This window comes from Bufo gargarizans, chromosome 4 (genome assembly GCF_014858855.1).
Source record: "Bufo gargarizans isolate SCDJY-AF-19 chromosome 4, ASM1485885v1, whole genome shotgun sequence".
NCBI classification, from domain to species: domain Eukaryota; kingdom Metazoa; phylum Chordata; class Amphibia; order Anura; family Bufonidae; genus Bufo; species Bufo gargarizans.
In genome coordinates this window covers 267,712,718-267,730,026 of record NC_058083.1, presented here as the reverse complement: position 1 = coordinate 267,730,026, position 17,309 = coordinate 267,712,718, and the positions used below count along the sequence as shown (strand labels likewise).

General features: G+C 43.0%; 1 protein-coding gene across 12 annotated transcripts in view; it reads left to right on the top strand.

Annotated features, from left to right (window-relative positions):
* SNAP91 (synaptosome associated protein 91) overlaps positions 1-17,309 on the top strand; it is a 162,860-nt gene that overhangs the window by 135,726 nt on the left and 9,825 nt on the right. For all 12 annotated transcript variants that reach the window (XM_044289042.1, XM_044289039.1, XM_044289036.1 and 9 more), the window contains 3 exons: positions 2,146-2,223; positions 2,564-2,644; positions 3,886-4,056. In XM_044289042.1, the coding sequence (XP_044144977.1) occupies positions 2,146-2,223; positions 2,564-2,644; positions 3,886-4,056 (330 nt within the window). The remainder of the gene's footprint in view (positions 1-2,145; positions 2,224-2,563; positions 2,645-3,885; positions 4,057-17,309) is intronic.

Below are 17,309 nucleotides of genomic sequence, written 5' to 3'. Positions count from 1 at the left end.
TTTGCGGATCCGTTTATTGCGGACCGCAAAATACATACGGTCATGCGCCTGAGCCCTTAGATGGAGCATGCTAGGCTCAGCAGGCACGCATGTGCAGTGTGTCACAAGTCCTGCCTTCAGTGATGGGGCAAGACATCCGGTCTGCAAGTCACGAGACCTCCGCCATTAGTTGCCCCGCCCCTTAGATGGACTTGGCCTTGGCATGAGCACCTATTTTCAGTTGCACAGACACACACAGAATTCCCTACTGGTCTCAGAGGCGTACACAGATTTCATAGGGCCCCATAGTAAAACTTAGTATGGGCCCCCTGCACCTATTTTATTTTTTTTTTATTTTTTTTTTGTGTACATGGATCAGTACCTCCCAGGCAATGCAGAACATGTGATTTTGGACAAATTTTACATAGTTTTATCAAGTGGCAGAAATTGTAATTACATACAAACTGTGTTAAAAGAAAAGCTGCCTTTGGCCTCACCTACTTTATCAGAGTTTTATGTCTGAAAAGGTGGAACAGGTGCTTCAAATATATGGCAGTCATTCTAAATCCCATACATAATTCTCAATGTATTAATACCAGAAAACTGGCAAAAATACATTGATAAATCTCTTGCTTCTCTTCCATTACAAAGCTGGGTGGCTGACTGCAGCCACCACTAGGGGGAGCTCAGTGAATAGGAATTAGTACAACTATCATGGAAGCTGTAACAATCTCTTTTGCATTGAGCTCCCCCTAGTGGCGGCTGTGTGCTCTTTCACACTGGGAAGAGAAGAGCAATTTTCATGTGGGCGTTCCCCCACCCCCTATGGCAGTCACGTGGTCTGCCTCTATTACAGGTACTCCACTGGCTGACCTCAATAAAACACTTGCTGAGACTGCCGCTCTTAAGGGGGCAGAGCAGTCATACATGGTCGGCAGACACCATGCCATGTGGTATCATTTTCCTCACATAGACACTTGGAGCCAAAACCTGCAAAGCGTTATTAGAAAAATGGCTGGTTACACACTTATTATCACTGCACAACCCCTGTAAGAGTAATAGGACTGTTGTAAGAGAGGCCTTTTTATGGTATGTGTACAGGTATATGTGACCCTAATGGCACCTGTGACAACACAGAGCGGATGGGGATACTGGAGGAGCTGCAAGCATCAAGCTGCTAAATAGTATGCCTTTTCTATGACACTTCTTCCTAGGCTCACATCACGTTTTTTGTTATATGTTAACTTATACTTTTTGCAGGACTCACAGGATGGAAAAGCATAGTACACCACCTGCAAAGTCCCGCAAAAAATGGCACTGTATGACATCTGTCTGAGGCATCCGTTAACATATACGTGTTTTTATGTATATTAAACCTATAATAAAAAAGTGATGCAAACCCAGCCTTACCCTTCTCAATTAACACATTGAAGAAAAGTCTTAAAGGGATTCTGACAGCTAGTTTTAGCCAATAGAGTTGTTTACATGTGCTGCTAGATCACCATTGGCACGTCCGCAATATATCTTTTCCGTAGCTATGAATGGTTTTATTTAGTCAGTCAGAAACGTGTGTGTGTGTGTGTGTGTGTGTGTATGTGTATATACACACAAATGGTGCTAGAAAGGAGCCCAAGGTGCTGTTACCAACATTTCAGGAGCCCAGCCACGCCCTGCATCCTCCAAAGCCCCTCCTTGCTCCCCTGATGTCACACAGTTGAAGCTCCGTAATCTCTCGCATAACGGCTAGCGCATGTGCAGTTTGTTCCTTGAGGCTGATACCAACACTGGGCAGGGACACCATGCCGGCGCTGACATGCAGCACACTCACGCATGCGCAAGTTTATGGCGCTTTAACTGCATGACGTCGGGAGTGCAAGGAGTGGATTTGGAGGATGCGGGGCGTGGCTGGGCTACCGAAACGTTGGTAACAGCCCCTTGGGCTCCTTTCTAGCCCCATTTGCATATATATAAAATAGTTTTTCAGACTTAATAAAATCATTCATATCATAGCTATGGAAAATGTATATTGCGGACGTGCTAATTGCGCTCTAGCAGTGCATGGACACAGCTCTATATGCTACAACTAGCTGTCAGAATCCCTTTAAATGCTAATTTGAGTTGTACACAGTAATATGGTAAGATTTTCTCATCTTGTGATTACAACAGTGGACACATTTGCTGCTCCAACACCCGTGCCCACCGCATCGCCAGCCAAGGTTGAACCTGTGATTGACTTATTTGGAGGTAGGTCCCTGCTTTCCTTCCTAAGCAGTTGCAGAGTTATGATAATTAGAATTTACCAGGGGGTCACAACAGATATGACACTGTTGGAGAGCCATTTACCAGGGGTTTCCATAGGTCCCATGAGGTTGCACATTGCTGGCAGCACATCCCTGTTAACATGAAGTGATGTGCTGCCAATGGTTTTTGGTGCCACATAAAATATGTAATCACCCGAAGATTTTGCGAAGTGTTCTTGACCAGTCGTTCCTGTCTTGTCATGTTGCATCCAACAGAAAATAGTTCTGCAATGTACCAGTGATCTTTTATTTCCCTCTTGTCCCCATCCATAATGATGTGACAGATGCTTTTGGAAGTGTAAGTGAACCACAGCCCGCAGCTCTGGCACCTACGAGTTCATCAGCTGCAGCAGATCTCCTGGCAGGTAACTACCATCTGATAAAATAGTTTTCTATGATCTTAGTTTTTCCTAATCCTTTGCAGCAGACATTTTTGCAAAAGTAACAAAAAAGCTCAACATCAGAAAGGGAAAAAAAATAACTTTCCCGACCCACCCAGAGCCATCTTCCATAATTTCCTAGGAGCGACATACACATGTATTTTATGCATCATTTCTAGAAGAATGTTACGTTACTTCAAAGGTACTTAAACTGTTCATCATGACCTGTATTACACTGCCCTCATATGTATAGGACTAAAAATAACATGGCTGCTTTCTTCCATAACCAGTGCCGCCTGTGGTATAGTAGCTCTATCCCATTTACTTCAGTGGAGTTAGGGCTTCTTCAATCTGTCGTCTTTCTCCATGGACAGCGCACAGACCTGTTGAACACTATATGCATATTCAGACGTAGGGTTTTTCCGTGGACTGTTAGTCTGCACTGCAGGAAATCCATGGGAACCCGCAGTACTTCGGCCTGTTCTGCCGGAACACATGCATTCTATTCAATGGGTCAGTGAAAACCACGGACAGCACATGGATGCAAAACAGAGACAAATGTGAGAATAAGCCCTTAAAAGGAGCCTGTCATGTGGATATTTGATTATAATCTAACTAATTATATACAATCATTAACTACTAAAAAGTGCCTTAGATATATTCACTTACTGGTGTGACAGATGGTTACCTCATGCCGCATGCTAATGAGCTGATTGGAGTCCGGCGTGATGTCATTGAGTCCAGCGTATATTTAATTCAGAGCTATAGCCACTCCCCTGCCCACCTGCTCCTGATTCATATGGAAACAAACTGTCATTCAGCAGCAGGTGGGCGGGGAGAGTCAGGAGCTCATGAATATTCAGGACTCCTCATTATGAGCTGGAGCTTTTCAATACAAGCTGTTGGCAGATTGACTGGGTAAATTAAAGAAAGTGACCCAGCATTTTGCTAAGAGAATCAGTCACTTATTTATGTTGCCCTTAGTTAGGACACCATAAAACTGGTGACAGGTTCCCTTTAAGCTGCAATACCAGACCCAACCCATGGTCAGGTGTGGCACTGTTTATAAAAAAAATATGCCAACCAGTGGTTTGCTTTGCTGACTATTCTTCTACGTCAGAACACTATTTGCAAGTAATTAAAATAGATCATTGTGTGGATTTCAAAAAGTTGGAACAGATTTGAAAGGAGTTTACAGATGTCTTTATTTTCTTATTTGTCGGAAGGATTTGGAGGGTCATTTATTTCGCCATCCCCTGCACCCATCGCCCCAGCACAGAATAACTTAATTCAGCCAGGCTTTGATACATCTTTTGGAGCCAGTCAGCCAATTACCGCCACTGCCCCTGCTCCCGCAGCAGCCAGCGCAACATCTGGCAGCACTTTTGACTCTTCAGGTGAGGACGAACATATTGTAAAGAATAAAGTGCTGAATAGATATGTTATGGTTGCTTTACAAGGCTGGGTTTCTTTTCACTTTTGCACAGGATTGTAATAACCTTTCACATACATTGGGTTTTGCAGAACACATGTAAAGTTTACTTGCATATCTATGGGGCAGTTACAGAAACAAATGAAATATTCTCTTCTACCACCTCATGGAGACCGCCACTTTGACAGCACAATGAGTGTCAGCCTCTGAACTTTAGTTTGCTTATTTTGACTTAAAATACTGAAGACTACATTTTCTGGTAAACCTTTGTATCTGTCATTAGAGATTGTACTTTACTACTACTACTACATACTAAACAACAAAACACTCGGTAACACTGACATGGAAAAGAATTTTGACATTTTAGTTGATAGTAAACTAAACTGTAGAAACCAGTGTCGGGCAGCTGCTGCCAAGGCCATTAAGATAATGGGCTGCATCAAAAGGGGCATAGATGCCGTGATGAGAACATAGTCCTACCACTTTACAAATTGCTAGTCAGACCACACATGGAGTACTGTGTACAGTTCTGGGCTCCTGTGAACACGGCAGACATAGCAGAGCTGGAGAAGGTCCAGAGGAGGGCATCTAAAGTAATAACTGGAATGGGGGGACTACAGTACCCTGAAAGATTATCAACATTAGGGTTATTCACTTTAGAAAAAAGACGACTGAGGGGAGATCTAATAACCGTGTACAATATTTCAGGGGTCAGTACAGAGATCTCTCCCATCATCTATTTATCCCCAGGACTGTGACGAGGGGACATCCTCTGCATCTAGAGCGGGTAGATGCTTAACCTGGCCCTCCATCTGTTGTAAAACTACAACTCCCATCATCCTGTACTGTAGGCTGATAGCTGTAGGCTGTCTGGGCATGCTGGGAGTTGTAGTTTTGCAACAGCTGGAGGGCCGCAGGTTGGGCATCCCTGGTCTAGAGGAAAGAAGGTTTGTACACAAACATAGAAGAGGATTCTTTACGGTAAGAGCAGTGAGACTATGGAACTCTCTGCCTGAGGAGGTGGTGAGTATAATAAAGGAATTCAAGAGGGGCCTGGATGAATTTCTGGAGTGTGATAACATTACAGGCTATAGCTACTAGAGATGGGTCGTTGATCCAGGGAGTTATTCTGAGTGCCTGATTGGAGTCGGGAAGGAATTTTCCCCCCCTTAAGTGGGGAAACTTAGCTTCTACCTCACAGTTTTTTCCCCCCTTCCTCAGTTTTTTTTTTTCCCCCTTCCTCTGGATCTACTTGCAGGATGACGGGCCGAACTGGATGGACAAATGTCTTTTTTCAGCCTTGCAAACTGTTACTAGAAATTATCTTACTATAGGGGACATAAAGTGGTAGTTAAATCAAGTGGGCCAGCAGCCTCATTTATAAAAATCTGTGCAGACACTATGTCTTCTCTAGCTTTAATAAATGAAGCCGAAAATTGGTGCGTTTGAAATTTTGCCTGTAATTGTGATCTTTTCTTGCAATAATTGCTATGTGAAAATTGACCTCATAATTAACTTTTCAACAGACTGTGTAAATCAATAGTACAGGTGAATATAAAGAAACTTTATAATGTAATTTATCAGAGAAATGCATCTTCCTCCCCCCCCCCCCCCCCCCTTCCTAACCTAATATTCTCTGCTCAATCCATCTTGAGAAACAAGACCGATCCAATTGCATGCTGCCCATTGAAATCTATGGAGTGAGGAGGGGTAAGAAGGAAGGCTAGAGGGAAAAAAAAGGCTTTTTTTTTCTTTGATAAGATACATTATAGAGATATTTACATTCTACTTTGGTATTAATTTATGTCTGTTGATTGGTTAGGGACTATTTAAATGGATTTCTCCTGCAAGTGTGGTTTTATTGCAACGTGTAAACAGTCTGGCCCAAATTTCATCATGTATCTGTGCCAAAACTGTGTTTAAAAAAAGTGGCGCAATTTATCACATCTAGGGTTTCTACACTTTTTTTCTGACATACTCGAGAAGGGGTGGGTGTAGCTCTGAAGAAAGAGGCAGGGGCTCCGATGGGGGTAGTTTGCCATGTTTTTCGCAGAATAACTTGAGCCGTGTAACATCTGTTATCTGACATGGGCAGGTACATTCAGCTTCAAATGATGAGTAGATGACAGTGGCTGTCATCTACTCATTTTTTATCTCCTGGTTAGTTTGTAGCCAAGATATGGAGAAATATACATCACTCATATGACGACATGCAAGCATTTTTTTTTTTTTTTTTTTCAATTTCTGTTACATGCTATAAATAAGAATCACAACTGCAAAAATGTGCATAGCTTTAAACTTAAATGAGCATCAGTGCTATGGGCTGAATCCACACGGGGACCTCTAAATACACAGATCTAACCTACTTCTGTGTCTTTCTTGATATTATTTTATGTTTATTTTTTGATCCACTCCTGCTTTTGACCCTTAAAGGGGTTATCGAACCACTATAATGACCCCCCCCCCCCCCAATGCCCAGGCCCCTCATATCAGTTATACTTACCCTGCTCCCAAGCACCCTCATCGCCTCTGATCCCCGTACAACTGCCACTGCCCCCCCGTTGCCGTATGTTTTGATCTGCGCGACGGGGAGATGCAACAGTGGCCGTGTGGGGACCAGAAGTGACGTGGGTGTTGGGGAGCAGGGTAAGTAAGACCTATATGAGGTGCCCAGGCATTAAGGGGGGTAGTTTTATAGGGTTTGGATAACCCCTTTAAAGGGGTCATCAAGAATTTTAAGAAATGTCCCCAAGAGCTGGAAATTTGTGTCAAATATAAAAATATCCATTACTTACCTGCATCGATGATACCATATACGTGAATCGCATAACTGCTGCTGCCAATCACCGCCTTTATGCTGGCGCTTTCATATTTGGCATGTCACCGTTGGGAGTCCGACACCTGTCACCCCTGCCGATCAGCTGTATGAAGGGAAGGCGTGTGTGCATGCTGTCTCTCTTTCTGCTTGCTGCTGCTATCTCATTAGTGAATAGGAAGGGAGCTGGCACATGTGCCTTCCCTTCATACAGCTAGCTGATCGGCGGGGGTGCCGGGTGTTGGACCCCCCCAAATCTGATATTGATGACCTATCCTGAGTATAGGTCATCAATATTAAAAGCCTGAACAACCTCTTTAAGGGGTAAGTAATGGCTAATTTAATTTTACATTATTTCCTGCTGTTAGGGTAGATTCACACTTGCATTAGGGTACTTTTACACTTGCGGCAGAGGATTCCGGAAGGCAGTTCCGTCGCCGGAACTACCCGCTGAATACGGACGCAAACTGATGGCATTTGTCAGACAGATCAGGATCCTGATCTGTATGACAAATGTATTGAAATGCCGGATCCGTCTCTCCAGTGTCATCCAGAAAAATGGATATGGCATTTATTTTTTATCAATTTTTTTTCGGTCAGAGTATGCGCGGACCGAATCCGTTTTTCCAGAACACTCGGGCCCGGATCCGGCATTAATACATTTCAATGGGAAAAAATGACGGATCCAGCATTCCCTCCAGTGTTTTGGAATTTTGGACGGAGATAAAACTGTAGCATGCTGCGGTATTATCTCCTTCCTGAAAAGGCAAAAAGACTGAACTGAAGACATCCTGATGCATCCTGAACGGATTGCTCTCCATTCAGAATGCATGGGGATGAAACTGATCAGTTCTTTTCCGGTATAGAGCCCCTGTGACGGAACTTAGTGCCGTTAACGAAAACCGCTAGTGTGAAAGTACGCTTAAGCGGATTCCAGCAGAGAACAGCCTGTGGACATTCACTGTGTGCGGCCTAGCTGGATACTGGCATTCATTGCAGCACCCCATGTAATGGGATCTGACCAAATGTCAGCTTTCAACATTGCATGCAACAGTTGTTGTCCAGCCGAAAACCAACTCTTATGCCAGAAAGCAGCTAGAACCCACTATAGTGAGTGGGGTCTGGAGGTGAATGGCGGTATCTAGCTAGGGTGCATCCAGTGATCTGTTTAACGCAAGTTTGAACCTACCCTCAGAGGAATTTCTTAAGCCTGGACAGCCCTTTTAAACTGTTGTAATAAGTAGCTTTATGCTGTACATAGGTTGTTACATTACATAGTACATCTTAGAACACAAATTGCCTTTTAATTACACAGGATACTTTATATGGTTTAGTATTTTTATATATTTTGTTGGTGCCCTTAACATTAGTGTTTGATTTGCATGACGGATCCTATGCTTGGTGTATGATGTAGCTGAGGTTTATGGTTGTGCTTTATATTTCCATATGCACAGCACAAGATAATACGTTGTGGGCTTACTATAAACTGCTTAGGCCATCATTGTGCTATCATTTTGTACTGCTTTCATTTTTTTCCTTTCATTTTGACACTTTCCATGCTGGGGCTTTGCTGCACTGTTACTTTGGTGAGTTTTTCTCTAAAATCTGTTAATTAGCACCAGTAATGCTTCTCCAGTGATAAGGAAGCAGCAAGTGTCCGATTTGCATAGCTACTATATATTTTTTTTTCATCTCCATCTTCAGTGAAAAGCATTGGTTTGTCCACCAGGGACCCTCCTTCTCTTATGTCAAAGTGCCTCAATATGGGCACTTACTAGAGGTGGTTTCATCTAGGCAACCCCTTTAGCAATTGAGATAATATTGACATTATTATTAGTCTTGATGAAGTACAAATCTGTATTGATCAGTTTTTATGGGAATTTCCAGTCTCACGTGGGGGTCAGACACCTGGCATCCCCACCAACAAGCTGTTTTTTGACAGCTGCTTGTGGCAGAAACAAAACAGTCTTAAGCCTCATTCGCTCAGTGTGCCACGTAGATGTGTTGTACGTGTTCTCCACGGACAGCACACATACCCGTTTATTTTAATGTGTGTTCATTTTACCATGGTCTGTGGGTCCAGATTTTTAGCATGGATAGATCCGTTACACCCATTATAGTCTATGGTTCCATGTTTCACAGATCATTGAAAGAGATAAAAAAAATTTTTTGTTGCACAGTGTCCGTGAAACACGGACGTCTTCATGGATGCATCGCTGACTACCTTTTCACAGATTTGAGCATGGACACGGGCTTATGAATGAGGCTTTACTGTTTTTGTTTCTGCCACCTGCTGATAATTGGTGATAGGTTGGGGAGCTAGAGGTCTGACCCCCACCGATCCGATATTGCTGACCTATCTTGAGGGATCATCAGTATTGTGAGACTAAAATACCCCTATAAGCCATATATTTAGTTATAACTTTGGAACATTTCTTTAAATATTAGTTGCTTATTCAGACATAAAGATCATTAGGGCCCCCTAGAAAAATGGGAAATGTTCATTTTAAAGCCAATCAGGCTTGCCTTTGTATTGTAAAATGTTGAAACTGTGGTTAGAAATACTAAGCTTCCAAAATAGCTCTGCATGCTGTGCTGTATTGTTTTTTCCAACAAATATGACAATCTCCAGCAGAGATGCAAACAGAAACCTTAAATGGGATTTTGGTGCTGATGGCTAGAGTTGAGCGAACACCTGGATGTTCGGGTTCGAGAAGTTCGGCCGAACATCCCGGAAATGTTCGGGATCCGAACCCGATCCGAACTTCGTCCCGAACCCGAACCCCATTGAAGTCAATGGGGACCCGAACTTTTCGGCACTAAAAAGGCTGTAAAACAGCCCAGGAAAGAGCTAGAGGGCTGCAAAAGGCAGCAACATGTAGGTAAATCCCCTGCAAACAAATGTGGATAGGGAAATGAATTAAAATAAAAATTAAATAAATAAAAATTAACCAAAATCAATTGGAGAGAGGTTCCATAGCAGAGAATCTGGCTTCCCGTCACCCACCACTGGAACAGTCCATTCTCAGATATTTAGGCCCCGGCACCCAGGCAGAGGAGAGAGGTCCCGTAACAGAGAATCTGTCTTCATGTCAGCAGAGAATTAGTCTGCATGTCATAGCAGAGAATGAGGCTTCACGTCAGCCACCACTGCAACAGTCCATTGGCATATATTTAGGCCCAGCACCCAGGCAGAGGAGGGAGGTCCCGTAACAGAGAATCTGTCTTCATGTCAGCAGAGAATTAGTCTGCATGTCATAGCAGAGAATGAGGCTTCACGTCAGCCACCACTGCAACAGTCCATTGGCATATATTTAGGCCCAGCACACACACAGGCAGAGGAGAGAGGTCCCGTAACAGAGAATCTGGCTTCATGTCAGCAGAGAATCAGTCTGCATGTCATAGCAGAGAATGAGGCTTCACGTCAGCCACCACTGCAACAGTCCATTGGCATATATTTAGGCCCAGCACACACACAGGCAGAGGAGAGAGGTCCCGTAACAGAGGATCTGGCTTCATGTCAGCAGAGAATCAGTCTGCATGTCATAGCAGAGAATCAGGCTTCACGTCAGCCACCACTGCAACAGTCCATTGTCATAAATTTAGGCCCAGCACCCAGGCAGAGGAGAGAGGTCCCGTAACAGACAATCTGGCTTCATGTCAGCAGAGAATTAGTCTGCATGTCATAGCAGAGAATGAGGCTTCACGTCAGCCACCACTGCAACAGTCCATTGGCATATATTTAGGCCCAGCACACACACAGGCAGAGGAGAGAGGTCCCGTAACAGAGAATCTGGCTTCATGTCAGCAGAGAATCAGTCTGCATGTCATAGCAGAGAATGAGGCTTCACGTCAGCCACCACTGCAACAGTCCATTGGCATATATTTAGGCCCAGCACACACACAGGCAGAGGAGAGAGGTCCCGTAACAGAGGATCTGGCTTCATGTCAGCAGAGAATCAGTCTGCATGTCATAGCAGAGAATCAGGCTTCACGTCAGCCACCACTGCAACAGTCCATTGTCATAAATTTAGGCCCAGCACCCAGGCAGAGGAGAGAGGTCCCGTAACAGACAATCTGGCTTCATGTCAGCAGAGAATTAGTCTGCATGTCATAGCAGAGAATGAGGCTTCACGTCAGCCACCACTGCAACAGTCCATTGGCATATATTTAGGCCTAGCACACAGGCAGAGGAGAGAGGTCCCGTAACAGACAATCTGGCTTCATGTCAGCAGAGAATCAGTCTGCATGTCATAGCAGAGAATGAGGCTTCACGTCACCCACCACTGCAACAGTCCATTGGCATATATTTAGGCCTAGCACACAGGCAGAGCAGAGAGGTCCCGTAACAGACAATCTGGCTTCATGACAGCAGAGAATCAGTCTGCATGTCATAGCAGAGAATGAGGCTTCACGTCACCCACCACTGCAACAGTCCATTGGCATATATTTAGGCCTAGCACACAGGCAGAGCAGAGAGGTCCCGTAACAGACAATCTGGCTTCATGACAGCAGAGAATCAGTCTGCATGTCATAGCAGAGAATGAGGCTTCACGTCACCCACCATGTCCGACCATGTCCACGACCATGTCCACGTCCGCGTCCCTTACTAGATGTTTTTCTCATTGTTATGGTTCACCACAACAACAAATATATTATTTGGCCCAATGTATTGTATTCAAATTCAGCGGGATATAAATTTGAGGCCTAGTATTTAGGCGCTGGGTGACCGGTATGGATTTAGTGACAGAATTAGACTTGGAAATGCACAGAAGCGTGTGTGTGTGAAGTTATTCTGAATGACCCAATGTGCACCTTGAATATTATATACCCTTTTAGGGATAGATTTCAAATAGCTCTGATATAGCAGAAACCACTAAATTATGAAATTGCTAAATTGGGAATTGTATTTCAACCCAGAACAAAAAATGTGCTTTGACGGACACTAAATAACTTTCCCAGCCACAACAGGACAGCGGTAACGAGAGATTTAGCAGGATATAAATTTGAGGCCTAGTATTTAGGCGCTGGGTGACAGGTATGGGTTTAGTGCCAGAATTAGACTTGGAAATACACAGTAGCGGGTGTGTGTGAAGTTATTCTGAATGACCCAATGTGCACCTTGAATATTATATACCCTTTTAGGGATAGATTTCAAATAGCTCTGATATAGCAGAAACCACTAAATTATGAAATTGCTAAATTGGGAATTGTATTTCAACCCAGAACAAGAAATGTGCTTGAACGGACACTAAATAACTCGCCCAGCTACAGCACTAAGGACAGATTTAGCGGGATATAAATTTGAGGCCTAGTATTTAGGCGCTGGGTGACAGGTATGGGTTTAGTGCCAGAATTAGACTTGGAAATACACAGTAGCGGGTGTGTGTGAAGTTATTCTGAATGACCCAATGTGCACCTTGAATATTATATACCCTTTTAGGGATAGATTTCAAATAGCTCTGATATAGCAGAAACCACTAAATTATGAAATTGCTAAATTGGGAATTGTATTTCAACCCAGAACAAGAAATGTGCTTGAACGGACACTAAATAACTCGCCCAGCTACAGCACTAGGGACAGATTTAGCGGGATATAAATTTGAGGCCTAGTATTTAGGCGCTGGGTGACAGGTATGGGTTTAGTGCCAGAATTAGACTTGGAAATACACAGTAGCGGGTGTGTGTGAAGTTATTCTGAATGACCCAATGTGCACCTTGAATATTATATACCCTTTTAGGGATAGATTTCAAATAGCTCTGATATAGCAGAAACCACTAAATTATGAAATTGCTAAATTGGGAATTGTATTTCAACCCAAAACAAGAAATGTGCTTGAACGGACACTAAATAACTCGCCCAGCTACAGCACTAAGGACAGATTTAGCGGGATATAAATTTGAGGCCTAGTATTTAGGCGCTGGGTGACAGGTATGGGTTTAGTGCCAGAATTAGACTTGGAAATACACAGTAGCGGGTGTGTGTGAAGTTATTCTGAATGACCCAATGTGCACCTTGAATATTATATACCCTTTTAGGGATAGATTTCAAATAGCTCTGATATAGCAGAAACCACTAAATTATGAAATTGCTAAATTGGGAATTGTATTTCAACCCAGAACAAGAAATGTGCTTGAACGGACAATAAATAACTCGCCCAGCTACAGCACTAAGGACAGATTTAGCGGGATATAAATTTGAGGCCTAGTATTTAGGCGCTGGGTGACAGGTATGGGTTTAGTGCCAGAATTAGACTTGGAAATACACAGTAGCGGGTGTGTGTGAAGTTATTCTGAATGACCCAATGTGCACCTTGAATATTATATACCCTTTTAGGGATAGATTTCAAATAGCTCTGATATAGCAGAAACCACTAAATTATGAAATTGCTAAATTGGGAATTGTATTTCAACCCAGAACAAGAAATGTGCTTGAACGGACACTAAATAACTCGCCCAGCTACAGCACTAGGGACAGATTTAGCGGGATATAAATTTGAGGCCTAGTATTTAGGCGCTGGGTGACAGGTATGGGTTTAGTGCCAGAATTAGACTTGGAAATACACAGTAGCGGGTGTGTGTGAAGTTATTCTGAATGACCCAATGTGCACCTTGAATATTATATACCCTTTTAGGGATAGATTTCAAATAGCTCTGATATAGCAGAAACCACTAAATTATGAAATTGCTAAATTGGGAATTGTATTTCAACCCAGAACAAGAAATGTGCTTGAACGGACACTAAATAACTCGCCCAGCTACAGCACTAAGGACAGATTTAGCGGGATATAAATTTGAGGCCTAGTATTTAGGCGCTGGGTGACAGGTATGGGTTTAGTGCCAGAATTAGACTTGGAAATACACAGTAGCGGGTGTGTGTGAAGTTATTCTGAATGACCCAATGTGCACCTTGAATATTATATACCCTTTTAGGGATAGATTTCAAATAGCTCTGATATAGCAGAAACCACTAAATTATGAAATTGCTAAATTGGGAATTGTATTTCAACCCAGAACAAGAAATGTGCTTGAACGGACACTAAATAACTCGCCCAGCTACAGCACTAAGGACAGATTTAGCGGGATATAAATTTGAGGCCTAGTATTTAGGCGCTGGGTGACAGGTATGGGTTTAGTGCCAGAATTAGACTTGGAAATACACAGTAGCGGGTGTGTGTGAAGTTATTCTGAATGACCCAATGTGCACCTTGAATATTATATACCCTTTTAGGGATAGATTTCAAATAGCTCTGATATAGCAGAAACCACTAAATTATGAAATTGCTAAATTGGGAATTGTATTTCAACCCAGAACAAGAAATGTGCTTGAACGGACACTAAATAACTCGCCCAGCTACAGCACTAAGGACAGATTTAGCGGGATATAAATTTGAGGCCTAGTATTTAGGCGCTGGGTGACAGGTATGGGTTTAGTGCCAGAATTAGACTTGGAAATACACAGTAGCGGGTGTGTGTGAAGTTATTCTGAATGACCCAATGTGCACCTTGAATATTATATACCCTTTTAGGGATAGATTTCAAATAGCTCTGATATAGCAGAAACCACTAAATTATGAAATTGCTAAATTGGGAATTGTATTTCAACCCAGAACAAGAAATGTGCTTGAACGGACACTAAATAACTCGCCCAGCTACAGCACTAGGGACAGATTTAGCGGGATATAAATTTGAGGCCTAGTATTTAGGCGCTGGGTGACAGGTATGGGTTTAGTGCCAGAATTAGACTTGGAAATACACAGTAGCGGGTGTGTGTGAAGTTATTCTGAATGACCCAATGTGCACCTTGAATATTATATACCCTTTTAGGGATAGATTTCAAATAGCTCTGATATAGCAGAAACCACTAAATTATGAAATTGCTAAATTGGGAATTGTATTTCAACCCAGAACAAGAAATGTGCTTGAACGGACACTAAATAACTCGCCCAGCTACAGCACTAAGGACAGATTTAGCGGGATATAAATTTGAGGCCTAGTATTTAGGCGCTGGGTGACAGGTATGGGTTTAGTGCCAGAATTAGACTTGGAAATACACAGTAGCGGGTGTGTGTGAAGTTATTCTGAATGACCCAATGTGCACCTTGAATATTATATACCCTTTTAGGGATAGATTTCAAATAGCTCTGATATAGCAGAAACCACTAAATTATGAAATTGCTAAATTGGGAATTGTATTTCAACCCAGAACAAGAAATGTGCTTGAACGGACACTAAATAACTCGCCCAGCTACAGCACTAGGGACAGATTTAGCGGGATATAAATTTGAGGCCTAGTATTTAGGCGCTGGGTGACAGGTATGGGTTTAGTGCCAGAATTAGACTTGGAAATACACAGTAGCGGGTGTGTGTGAAGTTATTCTGAATGACCCAATGTGCACCTTGAATATTATATACCCTTTTAGGGATAGATTTCAAATAGCTCTGATATAGCAGAAACCACTAAATTATGAAATTGCTAAATTGGGAATTGTATTTCAACCCAGAACAAGAAATGTGCTTGAACGGACACTAAATAACTCGCCCAGCTACAGCACTAGGGACAGATTTAGCGGGATATAAATTTGAGGCCTAGTATTTAGGCGCTGGGTGACAGGTATGGGTTTAGTGCCAGAATTAGACTTGGAAATACACAGTAGCGGGTGTGTGTGAAGTTATTCTGAATGACCCAATGTGCACCTTGAATATTATATACCCTTTTAGGGATAGATTTCAAATAGCTCTGATATAGCAGAAACCACTAAATTATGAAATTGCTAAATTGGGAATTGTATTTCAACCCAGAACAAGAAATGTGCTTGAACGGACACTAAATAACTCGCCCAGCTACAGCACTAAGGACAGATTTAGCGGGATATAAATTTGAGGCCTAGTATTTAGGCGCTGGGTGACAGGTATGGGTTTAGTGCCAGAATTAGACTTGGAAATACACAGTAGCGGGTGTGTGTGAAGTTATTCTGAATGACCCAATGTGCACCTTGAATATTATATACCCTTTTAGGGATAGATTTCAAATAGCTCTGATATAGCAGAAACCACTAAATTATGAAATTGCTAAATTGGGAATTGTATTTCAACCCAGAACAAGAAATGTGCTTGAACGGACACTAAATAACTCGCCCAGCTACAGCACTAGGGACAGATTTAGCGGGATATAAATTTGAGGCCTAGTATTTAGGCGCTGGGTGACAGGTATGGGTTTAGTGCCAGAATTAGACTTGGAAATACACAGTAGCGGGTGTGTGTGAAGTTATTCTGAATGACCCAATGTGCACCTTGAATATTATATACCCTTTTAGGGATAGATTTCAAATAGCTCTGATATAGCAGAAACCACTAAATTATGAAATTGCTAAATTGGGAATTGTATTTCAACCCAGAACAAGAAATGTGCTTGAACGGACACTAAATAACTCGCCCAGCTACAGCACTAAGGACAGATTTAGCGGGATATAAATTTGAGGCCTAGTATTTAGGCGCTGGGTGACCGGTATGGATTTAGTGACAGAATTAGACTGGGATATGGCCAAAAAATAAACAGACTATTGCTGGTTAAATGCACTTGGTGTGACAGCTTCACCCTGATGTAGGCTTTAGCCAAAAAACAACCACACCATTGAGGGTTAAATGCACTTGGTGACAGGCGCAGCTTGCCCCTGATTTAGTATATGGCCAAAAAATGAACAGACTATTGCTGGTTAAATGCACTTGGTGTGACAGCTTCACCCTGATGTAGGCTTTAGCCAAAAAACAACCACACCATTGAGGGTTAAATGCACTTGGTGACAGGCGCAGCTTGCCCCTGATTTAGTATATGGCCAAAAAATGAACAGACTATTGCTGGTTAAATGCACTTGGTGTGACAGCTTCACCCTGATGTAGGCTTTAGCCAAAAAACAACCACACCATTGAGGGTTAAATGCACTTGGTCGCAGCTTGTGCTGGCGCACCACAAGACACAAAATGGCCGCCGATCACCCCAGAAAAATGTGACTGACAAACGGTCTGGGCAGCCTAAAAACAGTGAGCAATTGAGGATCAGCAGCTCAATGATCCACAGCTGCAGATCGATCAGTTAATCAAGTCCTTTGGAGGAGTTAATCTGCCTAATCTCGCCCTACTGTCGCAGCCGCAACCTCTCCCTACGCTAATCAGAGCAGAGTGACGGGCGGCGCTATGTGACTCCAGCTTAAATAGAGGCTGGGTCACATGGTGCTCTGGCCAATCACAGCCATGCCAATAGTAGGCATGGCTGTGATGGCCTCTTGGGGCAAGTAGTATGACGCTTGTTGATTGGCTGCTTTGCAGCCTTTCAAAAAGCGCCAAGAAAGCGTCACAAAAGCGCGAAGAAAGCGACGAACACCGAACCCGAACCCGAACCCGGA